At 39.0% G+C, this 18,477-nt stretch overlaps 1 protein-coding gene across 6 annotated transcripts in view; it reads right to left on the reverse strand.

The window, feature by feature from the left end:
• grik5 (glutamate receptor, ionotropic, kainate 5) overlaps window positions 1-18,477 on the reverse strand; it is a 71,344-nt gene that overhangs the window by 19,455 nt on the left and 33,412 nt on the right. For 5 of the 6 annotated variants that reach the window (XM_039679872.2, XM_039679870.2, XM_089117614.1 and 2 more), the window contains 2 exons: window positions 1,291-1,455; window positions 27-185 (listed from right to left, as the gene is read on the reverse strand). In XM_039679872.2, coding sequence (XP_039535806.1) covers window positions 27-185; window positions 1,291-1,408 — 277 coding nt within the window. In that variant the 5' untranslated portion in view covers window positions 1,409-1,455. Of the gene's footprint in view, window positions 1-26; window positions 186-1,290; window positions 1,456-16,335; window positions 16,474-18,477 lie in introns of those variants that run through there. The other variant, XM_039679871.2, reaches the window with a different exon arrangement.

Genomic DNA, 18,477 nt, shown 5'->3' on the forward strand with positions numbered 1-18,477 from the left:
GTGTGTGTATTTTATGTATGACTCACTAGTATCTGTAGTCTCATACTGAGAGTCTTTCTGGAGTTCAAATATGTCGACCTCCGCACGAGCCGGGCCCTCCATTACACTGTTGATGTTCTCGCGTGCTAACGCTAAAGCTAACCGCTCCCCACGCCCACAGACAGAGCTGTCATCCAAAATTGCCGCTAAAGAAGGAGAGAAGGAGAACAAGAAAGAGACAAAGTAGAGATAAATCAAGACAAGAATCGGTAAAAGTTATATAAATTTAACATATAACTTTCTAATTTAAAATTACTCCTTTAAAATAACCATCCACCATGTCCAATATTAATAATAAAGTCAATAATACAGTTTAATTATAATAATTCTGAATTTCATAGCATATCTAATGAAATAACTTTGGTTATTATCAGTGGTTCTCAGCTGATGGGCCATGGCTCCAAAATGTGTTGCAGGACTGTTCTTAATAGGTCACAGGTCAGCTGGAAAAATATTTAAGGTAAATAATAAAATTAAACTAAACATGTACACTACTGTTCAGAGGCTTGGGGTCAATTTGTTTACAAAAATAATAATACTTTTATTCAGCAAGGAATACCTTTATTCATCAAAGAATCCCGAAAAAATGTATTTCCATAAAAATATTAAGCAGCACAGCTGTTTTAAACATTAACAATAATAAAAATGTTTCCTGAGCACCAAATCAGCATATTAGAATTATTTCTGAAGGATCATGTGAAGTCTGGAACAATGATGCTGAAAATTCAGCTTTGCCATCAAAGAAATAAATTACACATTAAAATATATTAAAACATAAAACAATTATTTAAAATTGGAACAATATTTTACAATATTACAGTTTTTACTGTATTTTTTTTTTCAAATAAATGTGGCTTTGGTGAGCATGAGAGACTCATTTCAAAAACATGAAAAAATCGTAGAGTACTTCCAATTCTTCCAACTTTCCAATCAACTCTATCTACAGGTATATAACAATATTTTGGTCCTCATCCTTGAAAACCATGAATAAAACCTACAATTTAAGGGACATTTCGAGAGCAAAATTTCCTATTCAACTGGTGTTAATATTTTTACAGTAATACATTTGAAAGATTTTAATTAGGTTAAGTGCAATAAAATATTTTTACTTTGATATCTATTAATTTTCCATATTAAATCTGGTTCTTAAAGCAAAACCATTTAAGAACCACTGGTTTAGAGATCTTTACAATCACAGTCAGATATTGAGCTTGTCGACCACATATTACAAGTCTAAATGTTTGGACTTACCCATCCGTACGGATGATAGAACAGGGGTCTGGCTCCGGGAAGAAGGCGGCATGGTAACCACGGTGACTAACAGGAAGCGGAAGTAAATCGACAGCAGGAGCGCTGGCAGTTCCGGCATCTTCTACCGCTCCTCATGGAGATGCCTTCTGCTGCCTATAGCACCCCCTAGATCAACACACAAATGAGATTTACTTTGTTTTATGTGAGCACTTACAACAAAAAAATCCTACTAACCCAATACAGTTCACAGCACACTCATTGACCATTGTGACAACTTGCCCCGGTAGCTGGTAGATACAAAACAATTCATCAGGCAACAAAAATGTAAAGTAACATAAAAATATCAAACAATTGTTTTGGGCATGGTTTTGTTTCGACCTGACATTTATGAAACATTTCCTTGTTCTGAGAACACGGTTCAACCTTTGCCTGAATAATGAGTGGTTTTATGTTCACTTGTTTATCCAACACATATTCAAACATTGTAAAGATATAATGAAACTGACATTTTAGTTTGAAGAATAGAATTCACAAAATTGTTAAACCAACATTCAAAACTACTGTTAGGTGAACACGCATTTGTTTAATTTAGGACATTTAACTCAAAACCTTCTTCTTTAGGAGATACAGCATACATTGTTGTTTAAAAATGTAAAGTCGGTTACATTTTATATGTTTTTGAAGGAAGTCTTGAAATAACTGTATTCTACATATTTTAAAATGTAATTTATTCCTATGATGGTGAAGCTGAATTTTCAGCATCATTACTCCAGTCTTCAGTCAACATGATCCTTCAGAAATCATTCTAATATGCTGACTGGTTGCTCAAGATACATCAATATTGAAAACAATTATCTTTTTTTTTGAAAGTTTAAAAGAACAGCGATTATTGGAAATAGAAATCTTAATGTGCATTCTATTCTTGCGGAATACAATTCATTAATTGGAGTTGACAGTGTTGTGCAAAGCATCATCATGAATCAGGGAATCTTATGACAGTTTGCTGACGCAGGTCATGACCGTGTCACGCACATCCCAAACAGCAGCACGGGGAAATCACAGGGACGTACTAACACCTGATGTATCAGATTCATACAATCCCACAACTCAAAGCAATCTCGGTGAACTCTGACCTTTTCACACCAAACAAGATTTATTTGACCACAGGGAAGAAATGATGGATGTACTTCTCCTCCCTCTTTCTTTGTTCATCTCTCCTCCCTGCTCTTTCTTTTCCTCTCTCAGTCACTTTGGATGTGTCAGCAGGGCACGAAAAGTGAGAAAGGGAGGAAATGAAATGAAACAGCGTGTGTGTATACACAGTTGAGGAACCCGTTATTGCCGTACTATAATTATTGCTGGCAAATACTAATGACCAGTGTCGCAAATATAATTCTAAAGTTCACACCCGCTGTTTTGCATATGTGCATGGCTGAATAAAACGATACTTGGCAGTCAGCAAGTAAACTGTAAAATCTAAATTATTTAGGGGATAGGGTGGGAGCGCAAAAGAAAGAAGCCACCAGAAATGCAGAGAGGGGGACTGAAATAAAAAGCAGGGTAACGAAAGGAGAACAAAGAACGAGAGAATGAAAGACTATATGAATATGCTTGAAGAGGGAGCCCTCGGGGAAAGGGAGGAGTAGATAGCAGGCGCTTCATTTGTTTCTTCTTCATCTTTGTAAGTAAGAAGTGAATCTGACAGGTTTAATAATAGCACAGTGATTCATTCTCCTTAATTGATTTGGATTGTGAAATGAGAGTGCTGGATGCAAGCGTTGTCAGTGCCAGTTGATACAGACACATTAAGATGTCACCAGGCTTCTGTGAGACGAAGAGGAAGCATCGAGGAAGCCTGTTCCCTTCTTATCTTTGCCTTTTCCACTTGTGGAGAGATTCCAGAGTGGAGGCAGGAAAAGACACCCGCAATGTGTCCCTCCTGGCACTCCAAGAGCCAAAAGCACAAGGGCTTAATAAAACCATCAAAAGCCCTCTTCATCAGGGTTCTGAAATCATGAGCGAACACAAACACACACTGGCGTGTTGAGGGACAATTCACTAAGAATGAATTGCACTCAATGAAGATGCCTTTTATTTGCACACGCTATCTGAGCCCCATTTACTGAAGTAGGCCTAAATATACAAATCAGGGAACACCACAAACAGACCCACAGCCCTCTCGTGGGTTGGTTCTGAGTGCTTGGTTGTGGAGGATGCAGCAAACTACTACAATCTGTCAGACTAAATGAATGTTTAAAATACTATAACATTTTAGGATATATACCTTTGTGGTACAAATAGGCACCCTTTAGGTGTAAATAAGGTATAGAGGTGTAGCCTACTTTTGAAAGGGTACTTCCGGGTACTTCCGGCGTTGAGTATGACTGAAAAAAGTCTCACATCTCCTATTTTGGGGCAAAATAGAAAAAAAAATATTGCTCTCTATACCACCACAATGGGATGTCAATCAGATACATGGCACTGGATAATTTACCTGCTATATTATCATATGTATACCATTCATTTAAAATATTACGGTATAGGGTACATGGTATATTAGGACATATATTGCGACACCCCTAATTAACACAATAGTGTTATTTCTTTTTTTTTATATCAAGGTTATCATCAATACCGGTACCAATACCGGTATCGCGTCACCCCCATTTTTCACAAACACTTTTTTGTTATACTGGTTGTTAGAAGTGGTCTAAATAGACAAACAGACATTCACAAAGCAATGCAAACAAACAACAGCCACCTTTTACAGTTCTTCTTGAACCAAAACAACAAGCTTATGTTGCATTCATGCCATGTCGTAACTACCATAATTAAAGGAATAGTTCACTTAAAAATGTCAATTCTGTCATCGTCATTAACTCACCCTAAAGTTGTTTCAAACATGTTTGAATATCTTTCTTCTGCTGAACACAAAAGAAGATATTTTGAAGAATGTTGGTAACCAGACAGTATTTATTTTCCTACTATGGAAGTCAGTGGGGTCCATCAGCTGTCTGGTTAACGACATTCTTCAAAATATCTTCTTTTTTCATTTTTAAGTGAACTATTCCTTTAAGAGATAGCAACCCGTGAGGTTCTATTTGGAGCTGTCATTAAACTCCAAAATAATGCCTTTTATGGAAACACTATCAATGCCGAAATTAATCTGCAGTGGTCAGGTGGTACAAGTCAGAGCTCTTTAAGTTGTTTACATTCATTAGCATTATAGTGTTATGTGCTTTGAGACATGAGGTCATTCAATGCCCTCTCTTATGACGCTTTGCACACTCTGCTCTGGCTGTGTTTGCGTTTTGGAGGAGTTGTAGCTTTTGGCTTTCTGCAATTTTCAATTACAGAGGTCATAAGATGCGTTTTCAGACTTTTATGTCATGTTCCTGGTGGGTTAGCTTAAAAATGATCACTTTTTTTGCAATTTAAAAAAATCTATTATCCATGTGTCATGATCGCCACTCTCAATCAAAAACTTCACTCCATCAAAAACACTTAGTTTCAAGGGGCATTTCCTTGAGTATCTTATAAACTCAAGAACACATCCTTGCTGAAATTGGTGAACTTTATTGTATCTATGTCCTCTTCCACAGCATGTGTGACATGTGTTTTGATGTTTGAGATGGCACTGTTATAAGCCCAAGTCAGAAGAAAATAAATCAATTTAACCCTTAATTTGCAAGTCTGTTTCAGCATTATAATTCCTCATTTGCTAAAATCTATTATCTAGGCCATGTATCGTTAAAAAAAAAAAAAAAAACATTATTATAACTCGTCAGACTGCTATAATTAATTGATATCTGAAAAAATGGCTGCATGTTGAGAATAATTAAGAAAAGAATCTCGTTAAAGAATTCTTGTAAATCACAGGCATGCTGTTGTTGTTGCTGTTTTTTTTTAAAGACCTCATCCATGCATTTCTTAGACATTCTAATAGACATTTTGGACTTTTTGAAAGAGTATGAACAGTTTTTTGAGGTGTAGTTTGTCTACATCAGAACAACATCAGACATTCTTTCTTGACATCTTGCTCACAGCAGTATCACTCTTGTGATTGAGTTGTTAAGAGCACACCCCCCTGAAATTAAAACTTAGAAGATCAAAAAAGGTCATAAAGGCATCATAAAATGATATGTGTATAAAATGATATTCATTCGTAACATCATGACTTGGGCCATTTCAAATCCTGGCATTTCAGAAGGGTAGAAAACACAAATTAACTGAGGAGTTAGCTTTGAGGTATAGATTTTTATTGGTGTGAAACTTTGGCCCTCGAGATCAACAGTGGAGTTCAGCTTTAAACCTAAATCAACACACTTAAACAAGGTCTTCAGGATGACTAGACAGCTGACACTTGAGTGCACAGTTGGGCCTAAACTCTTCAGGAAAGTGGATCTCGAGGGCCAGAGTTGCCCAGCCCGGCGTCTATGAGTAAATATCAGACATTAAGTTTTTCCATTTCATGACACTTTAATATAAATATGGTGCAGTGCAATTTTAAGCACATTTGGCGCTTGGCTGAACTAAATTGGCAGATGGTTAGGAAATAAGATGTAGGTTTTTGCACTGAATATCCACTTTCGAAAGTGCCGTAACTTACTGAGTCTTCTCTCAATGGGCAAATCCGTCAGAAACGGCTTGTCTCTCCCTAATTCTCTCCATCTCTTCTTTTGTCAGTTGATTCAGTGATCTTTCAGTCTCTTCTGACAGTCTTTCAGCGGTGCTACGCTTTGAGCCTCTTACTTTGTCCTTAAGCCACCCTGGAACATACACACGCATGCTCCCGCTCACTTTTACAAAAAGAAAATCCACCAGCTTGACAGTAGATCCTTCCTTTTTCTTGCCTCCTTGTGATCCTAGATGTCTCTTTGCATTTCCACCAAGCTCTCTCACACTTTCACGCAAACATTTGGGGGGGTATTCCCACAAGCTGTCCTTTTTGACAACATGGGTCACTGATGCTATTCACACATAACACACAAACACCAGTCCATGTATGTTTTGACAGATATGCTCCGCGACATTGACAAGGCCTGCCCTGAGGTGCAGCACAAACATCTGTGTCAAATCCAGATTCATCACAGACACACACGAGCACACGGATGAACGGATGGACGAGTGATCAGTCCATGCCTTGGACTTTGTACATAGGATGCTGACTTACCTCACAGCGAGAGCAATTCGCTCTCTGCCCACTCACTGATAAACACCATGCAATTAAGAATCCAACAGTCGTGACCGCACCAGTCACAGACCAGTGTTTTGGCAGGATTTGAAAGATAAGCTTTCAGATGCAGGTGTGGTTGCTTGCTGCTGAATATTCGATGCCGTTTTAACACTTTCGGCCAGGTACATTGTAAATACGTGATAAGATATGAAGATGAAAGGCTTATACCGATGTGAAATTTTGTTCTTTGTGTCAGATGAATGATTTAACCGACCATGCTGTGCCAACAGATTCAAATTAGAGCATTTCAGCTGTCAGGTTCTTTCAGCATTCCCTTTAGCAGAGTAAACAAACATGATGATTCCTCATGCATGATGTCTGTAGACACTCTCGGGAGCCCCGGCACTTTCTGACTCCTGACTGAGTTTATATGGGCATGCACAGTGCAGACCACGATAAACAAGAGTAAAGCATATAATGATAAAGGACACACAAACACAAAAGCACTTCCGAGATTGCTGATTTGCAGATTGCAAAACACTGTTACCTCATTACAAAACAAACACATACTGTGGGATCTGAGCACATACCAATTTAAACCAAATGAACACTTGCCCTGGCAGAGCCAAGTGGATTTCAAATGCAACTTCCAAAAACAAATATTTTTTTTTTCGTTTTTTTAAAAATTAAGCATTATTATTGTAGGTGTTAGACCTGGCTCTATCGGTCCAATGGAGGCATCTGGTCAGCGGGTCTCTGCGTATTACTTTTTTTTTGTCTTTTCTTGTGGCAAAGTATTGTGGGTTAAATGCAATACGTTTTATCTGATGTTCTTAACTCGTTATTTCATCTGACTCCATACAATGAAAAGGATTTTAATTATATCTGTGCATCATTAAATATAAGTGAAAGTTTGACTTTTAACTCTAATGAAATAATAGCAAAGTCGTTTAGAATCATCAAATGTAACAATGTATTATGTCACATTTGGTTTTCAAAATCTGGAAGATTTGTGCTGGGACTGTTTGGTGAGACGGGGGGGAGGGTTTGCTTGCTTTCGGGTTAAGCTTTCTGAGACTGTACAACTGGGGTATAGGTTGCCAGGTTTTTTAATTGTATATGGTAAGTGGATTGTGAATATAATGCATTAAAACAACATCTGGCAACTGTTCAACATTAGACAAACATATTGGTCCAATTATTCATGAAGGAGTTGTGGGCCATGCAAATTACGGGAGTTTCCCGGCCCCCGGGAGAAATAACAAACCGGGAGGGGTCCGGGAGATAGGGCTAAAAAACGTGAGAAACCCGGGAAAAACGCGAGTGTTGAAAGGTATGCTATAGACCACATTTTTAACTTCTTGTGGGTTGAGACCAAGTCATAAATATTATTAATATTGAATTTTCCCCGACCACCAGGTGTCAAGTGCAGTTGAATTTTTGCTTGGTTAAAAAAAACAAAAAAACAAAAAAAACAAAGGTTAACTACTTTCATTGGTGAGAACTTTCCACTGGTGCCATCTCAAATATATATTTCACAAATATCAAAAAATAGATGCATGACATAACTGTCAGTGTTTCAATGGATTACACTCAACCTTTACAAACAGCAGTTATATTAATTTTTATGAACTTTTTATTAGACTTAAGGCTTTAAAGAAAAGGCCACTTATTGCTTGTTGAAGATGAATTTAAGTCGCAGCTCAACTGATGGTTTCTATGATACGTTGTGACATTCATTCTGTCTCTCTTGCTCTCTCGATCACGCACACGCTCACACACATATTGACACCAACATTAAATGAGTCAGATGACATTTGCACTATCCGTCCCTTTCTCTCATAGCCAGATTATGCTGCCGTGGCAACAGGGTGAGATGGGAAGAGAGAGAGAGAGAGAGAGAATTCATCTGATATTTCAGGAAGTTAATGTAGGTTTTTCATCTTGTCTTTTACCTTTGAAGTTCATCAGAATGGAAATGGAACACAGTGAATTTTGATCTTTTCACTTGGCACGAACTGAATATTATTACAGGGTTATTTAGCATTGAGATTATTGTTTGTGCTCATGCCTCGTATTGATGATGTTGCTGTCTTATTCCACATTACTCTACCGAAAGTCCCTTAAACAGACTACAAAATCACTAAGGCAGCTGATGCTATTTACATTGAGTGTAAACAGTTATAGGCAATCACTAATACATTTTTCTATTATTCACTAATCACCAATAATCCAGTTAACCAGACACAGAATTTGATGAAATTGCCCTGTGGCTTGTCTATATAAATTAAGTCATCCTTTTCAGTCCAAATGTGGTGTAAATTAGGCTTATTATAGATCGCGCCCACAAAATTGCCTGCATGCTGCAATTAACGTCACACTATTATCGCCTGAGTGATGTTTGTGTACATTTTCTATTGATTGTAGCAGCAGTTATCCATGAAATGATTATCAAATGATGGAGAAGAACATTATTATCTGGCATATTTCCAAATACAGCCTGCAGATTTGCACCTTGCAAATTGTGTTCAGCACCATATCGCCAGCAGCCATATAACCCTGTAGCCCAAGACTGGTTTCCCACTGAAGCTAAGCTGGGCTGAGCCTGGTCCCAGAAAGCGCTATATAAATGTAACAAGTTATAATTATAATTATTACCATTTTTGTTGGTATGTTTGTGCGGTTCCTCAATTAGCATAATTATTTGAGTTGTTAGATTGTGCCGATATCTTTGTTTTATTGATCGATTGTGCCACCCAACCCCCCAACCCATCCACTCTTTGGTATCTATTATATACCCTCATAAGTTCAGCTTTATCGAAATAAAGTAAACAATGTGAATACCAACAGAGCATGTACTAATTCCTGTAAATAACTTTTGACCTCTGAGAATATGAATCTCTCTCTACTATGCTCACAGACAGAGATGCGTTTGCCCCAGGGGTTCTCATCTGAATTAGTCAACACCAAGCTCATCACCTTTTAAACAACTAAGACGGGATTGGGCCTGAAGGGTTCTTGCTAATTTCTGAGTATGCACTGAGTATTCCTGGAGGTTCAGGGGGGCAAACGCGTGGGACACCTGTTAGAAAGCACAACAGAATCTCATTAAATAAGTGAAAGCCTGTTGAAATCCAGTTATCGAGCTCACTGAGGTCTAATTAAGCTTAACTAAACCAGTAGAATCCCAGGTAGAATTTGAGAGGACTTATTAAAGCCTGAATAAAGTTCTGCAGATCTAGCTCTCAAGATTTCTAAAATGTTTATCAGGCCACCAGTGATGTGTCATTATGGTAATGGGCCATATGCTAAGAGGAAAAACCAAATAAGCGAAAAGACTTGGTATTTATGGAAGCACAAACATTAAATGCGAGATTAGCATGGCCTCGTTTCATAGCTCAGTGAGTCGGGACTAAGGGTTTGAACACATGCATAATGCATGTGTGTATGTGTGGGTCTCTGTGTTTCCTTCCCCCCCCAAAAAAAATCCATCATTCATAACAGATCAGAGGATGATCGCAGAAACTATTAACGTACAAATTCCACAATTTTAGATTTTATAGTGTTCAAGTACACAGAGAGACCCATGTTTTTTTTAGGTTTCCAAAAATCTGAAAAACAAAATTCTTTGTGTCAAAAGCAGTCATATTTTAGTTGATATTTTGCAACCATTTTCCACCCTCTCTATGGCGGTTAGAATGAAAAACCTTAAAGAAACGTCCTTTCACTTGAGAAATGAGCAACTGTACTGAATGCTGCTGTGCTCCAGTCCACACACACTGGCTTTCAGGTTTGCTGTTGTCAAATATAGTTTCTGACTGCCCCATCCATCAATAACAGCCTCTGTGTAAAACCTGTATTACATTGTTAAGTGAACCTTTCACAATCTGAAAACTGGCAGAAATGCGACGCTCAAAGTGTCAAAATGAAATGATAAAGGACCTTGTTGAAAATAAAAAGCTGCTCACTTCTAATCTTGGGTTCCTTTAGAACAGTGTTTCTCAACTGGTGGGTTGCAAGACCGTTTTGAGTGGGTTGCGGACTGTGCAATCACAGAAACGACAACAGACATAATTCTATTTTTTCTAATGCGAGACTTTTATTTTGAAAGATGCGAGTGAAAGCTGTTGACACTTCTCTCAGGCACAGTTTAAGGAAAGAATGCCTGAAAAAACATAATGTCCTGATTCAATGTGGTCAGGTGAGATGTTGTCAGACTGTATGTCAGTGTCATTAGTCTAACGTTACTTCCGTAACTTGTTACAAAACAAAAAGTCTCTCACCTCAGAAAAATGAAATTTCCTTAGTCGTAGAGCACACTCGGCACGCACTGTATTTAACTTCATTATAAATAAGGTGCAAAAGAAATTACAAGCATGCTACTGAGTTATGTTGTCATTTAGTAAGTTATAAAATTTCCAAAAATACCAATAAATTACGTAACTGGTACGTAACTTGTGTGTTATATGGGAAGGATTTGCATGCAGTTATAGTGTTCATTCTATTCATCAGGAGCAATATTTATATATAAGTTATGTTATGTATATTTATGTATTAATTTGGAATTACAAATCCCTATCGCGGCTTAATGACCATGGGAAAATAATTTCCCATAGCCAAACAGTTATAGAAGAATCTGCAGAGCTCTAGGTGCTACACCATAGACTGTAAAAAAAAAGATGGACACACCTTCACTCTCTACCATTGTAGAAAAGTGAAGCCGCCAATGTCCAAATATGGTGCTGACATCTTGAAGCTCGAGTCTGCGCAGTAGTGAGCGTGAAGTGGAGCTGTGGTATCATGGCCCACGCTCCCACAGAATCAGTTAGTAGCCTACAGATTACTGCAGAACAACTCATTATGTCGGTGTGAAATAAACAATAATGGAAATGTATAAATTAAAGTAAAGCTCCAATCTCTTTTCAAAAATCCAGAAAAAAAGCCTGTTGGTACCTCAGTGACTACTTCGCTCAGAGAAGCCGTCAATTTCAGCTGTCAATCGTGACGACAAACCCCTGTTTTTATAGCATCAAATAACTAAACCCAAACTTATTTTAAAAAAAATGAACACTTGAATTTACATCAATGGGATTAAAAACCACCTAAACCACCAAAAAAAAAAGAAACATTTCCCAAATTCTATTGGACAGTTTACTCACGGGAGCAAACATGGGAACATTTTCGACTCAAACTAACACAGTCTCATCCCAAAAAGTCATATAACTGACGTCTTGGGACGTCTTTTGACCATACGTCAATATCCGCCTTTTTAGGGCCCCCTGAAACATCGGTAGATGGCGATCCCGGGCCGTCATACAACTGACGCTTTACCTTTAACGTCAGTTAGGTGACGGGTTAGGTTTAGGGTTAGGTTTAGGTCTGGGGTAGAGTTAGGATCCCATAACCTCATCTGCCGACGTTTAAGCGGGCCCTAAAAAGGCGAATATTGACGTATGGTCAAAAGACGTCCCAAAACGTCAGTTATATGACGTCTTGGGATGAGACCGGGTTGCTCAAACATGTGCCATTAAAGGGGGACTGTCCAATTATTTATTCCTTAATTTATTTCTTTTTTACCACTCTTAGTCAGTAAGCACTGCTAAAATAACTAAATAAAATGCTCTTTATGGACTGGGGAGGGACTTTTGTGTCCTTAAATTTACAGTTTGTTTCATAGCACATCCAGCTTCTTTTATCTTAATATCTGATAACCCCTTTAAAAGACGCTTGGATACAAAGCTCTGTAGACAGGTCCAGATTCCAGACCCTTTTAATCAAACACACAGTGGCATACAGCTGATTTATCGTGCACCCCTCTCCACCCATTCATTTCATTTAATCACATGGCTTTACAGCCAAGTCAATACTCATCACCTGACAGTGCATGCACACACAATGCAGAGGATTACGTATGGCGGGAGGAAAATGAGAGCTCGGAAAGCTTCAGGAGAGACAGAAAAGAGTAGCAGGAGGACAAAATCGGTGCTGTGCCACTGGTTAACCAAGTAATTAAGTGACAGGCAGGAATAAGAGAACGTAAATCACATCCAAGAGGGAGAATGCGAATGAAAGCGGATAGGGATGAACAGGTGATAGAAAGAGTGAAGAGGGAGTTACTGTAGAGAGATAGAGAGAGCAGGAGGGTGGAAGAGTGGGTGGATATGGAGGAGTCTATATATAACTGTAGGGTTATGGAATAAAAGTGAGAGATTGTACTGTTGTATTTGGTTACTTAACTCAGACAGCCATGGTAACCAACTAAACAGCACATTAAAAGCACTTTAAATGCTCGTGCACACATACGCAGCGTTCACCGACGTGCTAACCAACACACAAGAGGGCTCTTCCGAAGCCTTTGCCAACATAACTACAAAGGGAGTAAGAACAGCATCGTGCAAACATCTCTTTGTTTGCCACGCGTCCAACTCGGCAACAAAAATAACAAAGACCTCATAGTGCAAAAAAATCTATCAGCCTTTACCCATCACAAAAAGCCTAGAACGAACCTTCTTTCCCCAGCAGACTGATTCAACTCTCGCTCTCCCTCACCGGAGAATATTTATATAAGTATATGCAGCCGATTCAACTTACAGGAAGCGTGTGCATGTGTGTGGTGCACTCGAGGTGTGTTACGGTGTGTGGTTGTGTTTACTCATCCTGTGTAAATCAGCTGGAAGCGAATAAAAGCAGGGTAGTGATGCTCTGTGGGAACAGCAGGGAAGGGTCACGGAAAGGATCTGATGCTTCTTTGCTGGTTAGTCTCTGGTGAGAGACGATAAACAATAAACAACCAGTGTCTGAGCGAACTCCACGCTTCAGGCCCCAGCTGAGGACTGCTATCCTGAGACGCCTGCAGACCCAGGTAGCCAATACTTTGAAAAAAGCAGAGAATAAAACACATCCAAATGCAGGAAGTGAATGCTTCCAGGAAACATTGTAATAGTGAATGCAGCTAAAATCTGAGGAACATCAAGTTGGCGCTGTTTTTGTGTGACACCTCAATCCTATGAGAACTCAAGCCCACAGACTCAAGAATTGAGCCAATTTAATATTAAACCACATAGAAATAGTGTCTACAGCAGCACTGTTTAGTTAAAGGAATAGTTCAGGCAAAAATATAAATTCTGTCATAATTTACCTGCACTGATGTTGTTCCAAAAAGGATGACTTTCTACATGTTCTGTGGAACATTGAGAAATGTCTATTTCCCCCCCTGTGATATCAAAGCCAATGTTGCTTGGTTGCCAACATTATTCAGCAGACAGACAGGGTTTCATAACAAAGAAATGCATACAGGTTTAGAATGACATGAGGTGAGGAAATGATTTTTGGATGAACAATCCCCTAAAGCCTGTGAAGTAGTTTTGAACCAGGCTGAAGAATTTAATACCCACAAATGTTTTACCTATCATTGAAATTGGGTCCTCTAAATATCAGTGGTTGGATATTTAAAGGACACCTATTATCCTTTTTTTCATTATCATTTTCCTTTAATGTAGTATAGCTGTCTGTGCTTGAGAATGACCTTCAAAGTTACAAAGCACAACAAAAGGAGTTCATCTTTCCAACAGAAAACACCTGCCTGAAACACCTTGTTTGTAGTCATAGTATCTGTGATTAATGCTTTTGGAATTTTTCGTAAATACAAGTTTCCTAGTCGGAAATTGGACGTGGACACCCTATCGAGCCGTATTTACTATTGGGAAACTCGGAAATTAAATATCTTCAATAGATTTTGGCTTTAATAAGACTTCCCTAAGAAATAGGCAAGAATAAACCAGGTGTCATCCATGATTCCTATTCTTTCAGACAACAAAGCACTTGAACGTGGCAAGCTTGTAATCAGAACTTCAGAAGTGAGAAGTAGGAAATTTCCGATAGCATGTGATGGAAGGATTAGCCATGTTACATATTTGCATAATACAACAATTCACCATGACGTCACAACAGTAATAGACTTTCTTGCGGGTGGCAAAAGCCAAAGTGGTCCTGCAGGGCTAGTAAATTGCTTGGAAGGGAGACCCACTGTCAAATGTAAAAATGTAATTTTTTTTTTTAATCAAATAATATAATGTGGTTTTTTTATCTTAATTACAACTGTTTTTTAAAAATAATAATAATAAATATGTAATATAGTAGGGGTACACATAATCAGTAAAATACTGAAGATAAAATGCTCTGTTCTGATTTTGTAGATGGACTGTTTTGAGAATACAAGAACCAGAGTTGAAGGGGTTGGCAGCAGAAATGTAAACATTGGATGAATCATATAATTTAGGACATCATTACGATTTCCCACTTTTGACGACACAACGTTCACTCGCTATAACCTCCTCACCCACAAGAAATCGATACAACCCGTACACCTTTTGCTGAAAATCTGGCAGCGCAACCCCAATCACAAGACGACATCATCATCGATTCAACTTTGATCAACAACGTGTTTACAGAACGTGTGTACAGAAACTGTAGCCGGCTGGATCTTAGAAGTAGCTCGCGTTCTGCCATCCGTAAGTACTGTATGACGGCGCCTATTGTTTACAAACATTCTGAAATGCCGTATAGCCCACTGTCAAATAACAGTTAGCTAAGTATTTCGCTATGACAAGGAGACGCTGTTTTCTCGTTGCAACGGCAAAAAAACAATTATAGTCATAATTGCGAGCAGCATGCATCATTTACCCTTGCCATGCACAAAATCCTCCTTAAAAAATATAATTTTGTGTCTATTTGATCATGTTTGCACAAATATTCTCATTAAATCATGCACACAAAGTGAAAACGCAATTAAGTAGATTGAACAAGAAAAATAAGTACACTTAATTTCCAAACTTAGTAAATAAAAGGTCACTGTGCATAATTTACCACATAACTGTAAGGGTTATGTCTTGTTTTATCTGTGTTTTGAGTTTTACTGAGTTGGTTTTCCCTCTGTTTCTTTTGTCCCATTTTCCTACTCAACACAACCAACTGTATATATATCTCTACCAACAATCCTCTAACAACAAACAATGCAGAACAAGGAACTCAACCAAACAGAGGGCTTATATACAAGGGCAAACTATAGGAGGTGACGAGATAATTACTGAAACACACCTGAACTGAACTAACACAATTAGAAACTATAGAGACAAACTGACAAGGAACAGAGGACTAATAAACTACTTAGAAGCTAACTAGAAACACAACACAATGAAAACTGTATGAAAACAGAACATCCATGTGACAGCTTTAGTTTAATGATAATATAAAAGCAATTATTTTAATTTAGCGATCAGAATGTTGTCTTCATAATATCATGATAAACATTTCTCACACAATATAGAATAAGGGCATCGTCATATTTAAGGTTAAAAAGTTTGAAAACCCCCAGTTGTGTTTTTGGTCTGTGGTTTTTAGAAAACCGGTATGGTATACGTACGGTAAATAATATACTGATATCCTAATGAAGAAAATCATCGGTGGATCCGAAGGACCTCGTGTATAACATGAAAAACCTCAAAAGAGGTTCATCTCAAAAGAGCCATTTAGTCCACTCAAGACCCCTACAGCTAAAATGGTCCTTAATAAGAAGGTTCTTTGCAGAATCTGAAGAACTTCAAAAAAAAAAACATTGAATAGAATAGAATAGAATTACATAAATATAAATACATACATATGAGCTCTAATAAAAAGATTTAAAATTTGAAAGTGTCTACTTTTACCAGAGTGCAGGTAGAGGGAGGTGTGCTGATTGTCTGCTCTTCAGGGCACTATTGGGTGATTGGAGGTGGGGGACTTATGTGTGTGAGTGTCCATGGGTATTGGCAGTTCATATGGCCCAGGGAAAAAAGCTGTACGTCAGCCTGTTGGTGTGGGATTTAACTGACCTGTAATGTCTCCCCGAGGGCAACAGATCAAACAGGGGGTAGGCAGGGTGTGAGGGGTCTCTTACGATGGCCTTGGTTCCCCTGAGTCAGCAGGATATGGAGATGTTTTCCAGGCTGGGTAGAGGGCAGCCGATGATCTTTTGGGCAGTGTTTATGACCCTCTGCACCGCCTTCCTGTCCTCAGCTGTGGAGCCTGCGTACCATATGTTGGTATGCTGCGTACCTGATGTTGTAGGTCCAGGAATGGTCAGCAGAGAGGTAAGTGCCCAGAAACCTAAAGGTGGTGACAATTTCCAGCCGTTCTCAATTTATGAGGAGGGGGGTGTAGTCCTGTCTGTGCTTCCTGAAATCCAAAATTAGTTCCTTTGTTTTAAGGATATTAAGGGTTAGGTTATTGTCTGAGCACCAGCATGGCAGATCCTTCACCTCTGCCCTGTGTGCCGTCTCTTCCCCTCCATGGACACATCCAACTACTGTAGTGTCATCCGCATATTTTATAATGTGGTTAGTTGGGTGGGTTGGAGTGCAATCATAGGTGTACAGAGCATACAGCAGAGGGCTCAGCACGCAGCCTTGTGGGGAGCCAGTGCTGAGTGTGAGTGTGGAGGACAGGTGGGGGCCTAGTCTCACAAATTGTGGGCGGCTTGTCAGAAAGTTTTTAATCCAGGTACAGATGGGAAGGGGGTCTGTAGATGTATCAGTTTACTGTTAAGAATGGTTGTATTAAACAATGAGCTGTAGTTCAAAAAGAGCATCCTCACATACAGTAGCCCTTTTTGTTTTCCAGGTGGCTTAGCGTTGTGTGGAGTGTGAAGGCGATGGCATCCTCCGTGGACCGGTTTGCTCTGTAGGCAAACTGGTGGGGGTCTAAGGAGGGAGGGAGGCAGTCTCTGATGTGCTGGGAGACTGATCGCTCTAGGCACTTCGACCGGACCAGCGGAGAAGGCTCGGGACTGAATGGGGCCAGCGGAGAAGCCTCTGCAGGGCTGACTTGAATCGCAGGCTCGGCGTGGCTGCATGGCGTAAAGCACAGGCTAGGCGTGGCTGATGTGAAGCGCAGGCTCTGCAGGGCTGGATGAAACCAGCGGTGAAGGCTCTGGGCTGGTTGGAACCTGTGTTGAAGGCACTTGGCAAGACGGAACCAGCGGTAAAGGCACTGTGCTGGACGGCACCAGCGGTGAGGGCTTTGGCGGTGACATGACGTGCCACGGCAAGAAGCCCTCCAGACAATGCTGCATTCGGACATTAACATGGGACGAGTTGGAGAAGTTTGCACCATAGACAGTGAAAGAAATGGACACAGCGACCCCATTGATTTCAACGGAGAAGACTGAAGCCTGATTATTGCACTTCCTGCCTGATGTCTGAGGCTCGAACAGGCTCAAACTGAGCTTGACGACAGTCTGACAGTTGTAAATCTTCTAGTAGATGTGCCAAGACAAATCTGAAGCACCTAATTTCTCAAAAACGTTGTTGAAATATTTTGTCCCATTACTTTTATAGACTCTCAATCTATGGGCTTCTCCCTTGACTTTATCTAACTTAGAATTGAAAACAAGGATTAATTTAAAAGGTTAAAGTTGGCAGAACTATATCTAAATCAAATTAAGGGAGAAAAGGATTCTTAAATAGGTCAATTAGGAATAACTTGAATAAATGAGAAAATTGTATCTCATAATCATATTAAATTAAAATTAATCAGGTGAAATTCGATTTAAACTAAATAGGGAACATACATTTATAATAGATAAAAGAAAAAAAGTGGGTTATACTTGATTTCATTGTCTTCTACATACTTTATTTTATTTTATTCACTTGTTATTTCTCTAAATATATTTTACCTGTTTCCAACGCAACCAGTGTTGTCACTGTACTATTCTTGTTGCTGACAGTCTCTTGAGCGAATTTTAGTCTTCTGATCGCTGGTCCATACAGTATATCGAAGCAGTGCTTTCCTACACACTCTCGTATCTCTTGCTGATGAGAGTAAGGGTTGTACTCTTGCTATGACAGTGCCATTACAAATGCCAACCCAGGCTCATTGGAAAAACGTGCCGATGGCAACATTTTTCAAAATGATATTACGTTCCATTTTTACGTTTATGAGCATTCGGTTTTATCTGAAAAAGATTAACATGAATC

This window comes from Pimephales promelas, chromosome 12, assembly GCF_988280905.1.
Source record: "Pimephales promelas chromosome 12, fPimPro1.hap1.1, whole genome shotgun sequence".
NCBI classification, from domain to species: Eukaryota; Metazoa; Chordata; class Actinopteri; order Cypriniformes; family Leuciscidae; genus Pimephales; species Pimephales promelas.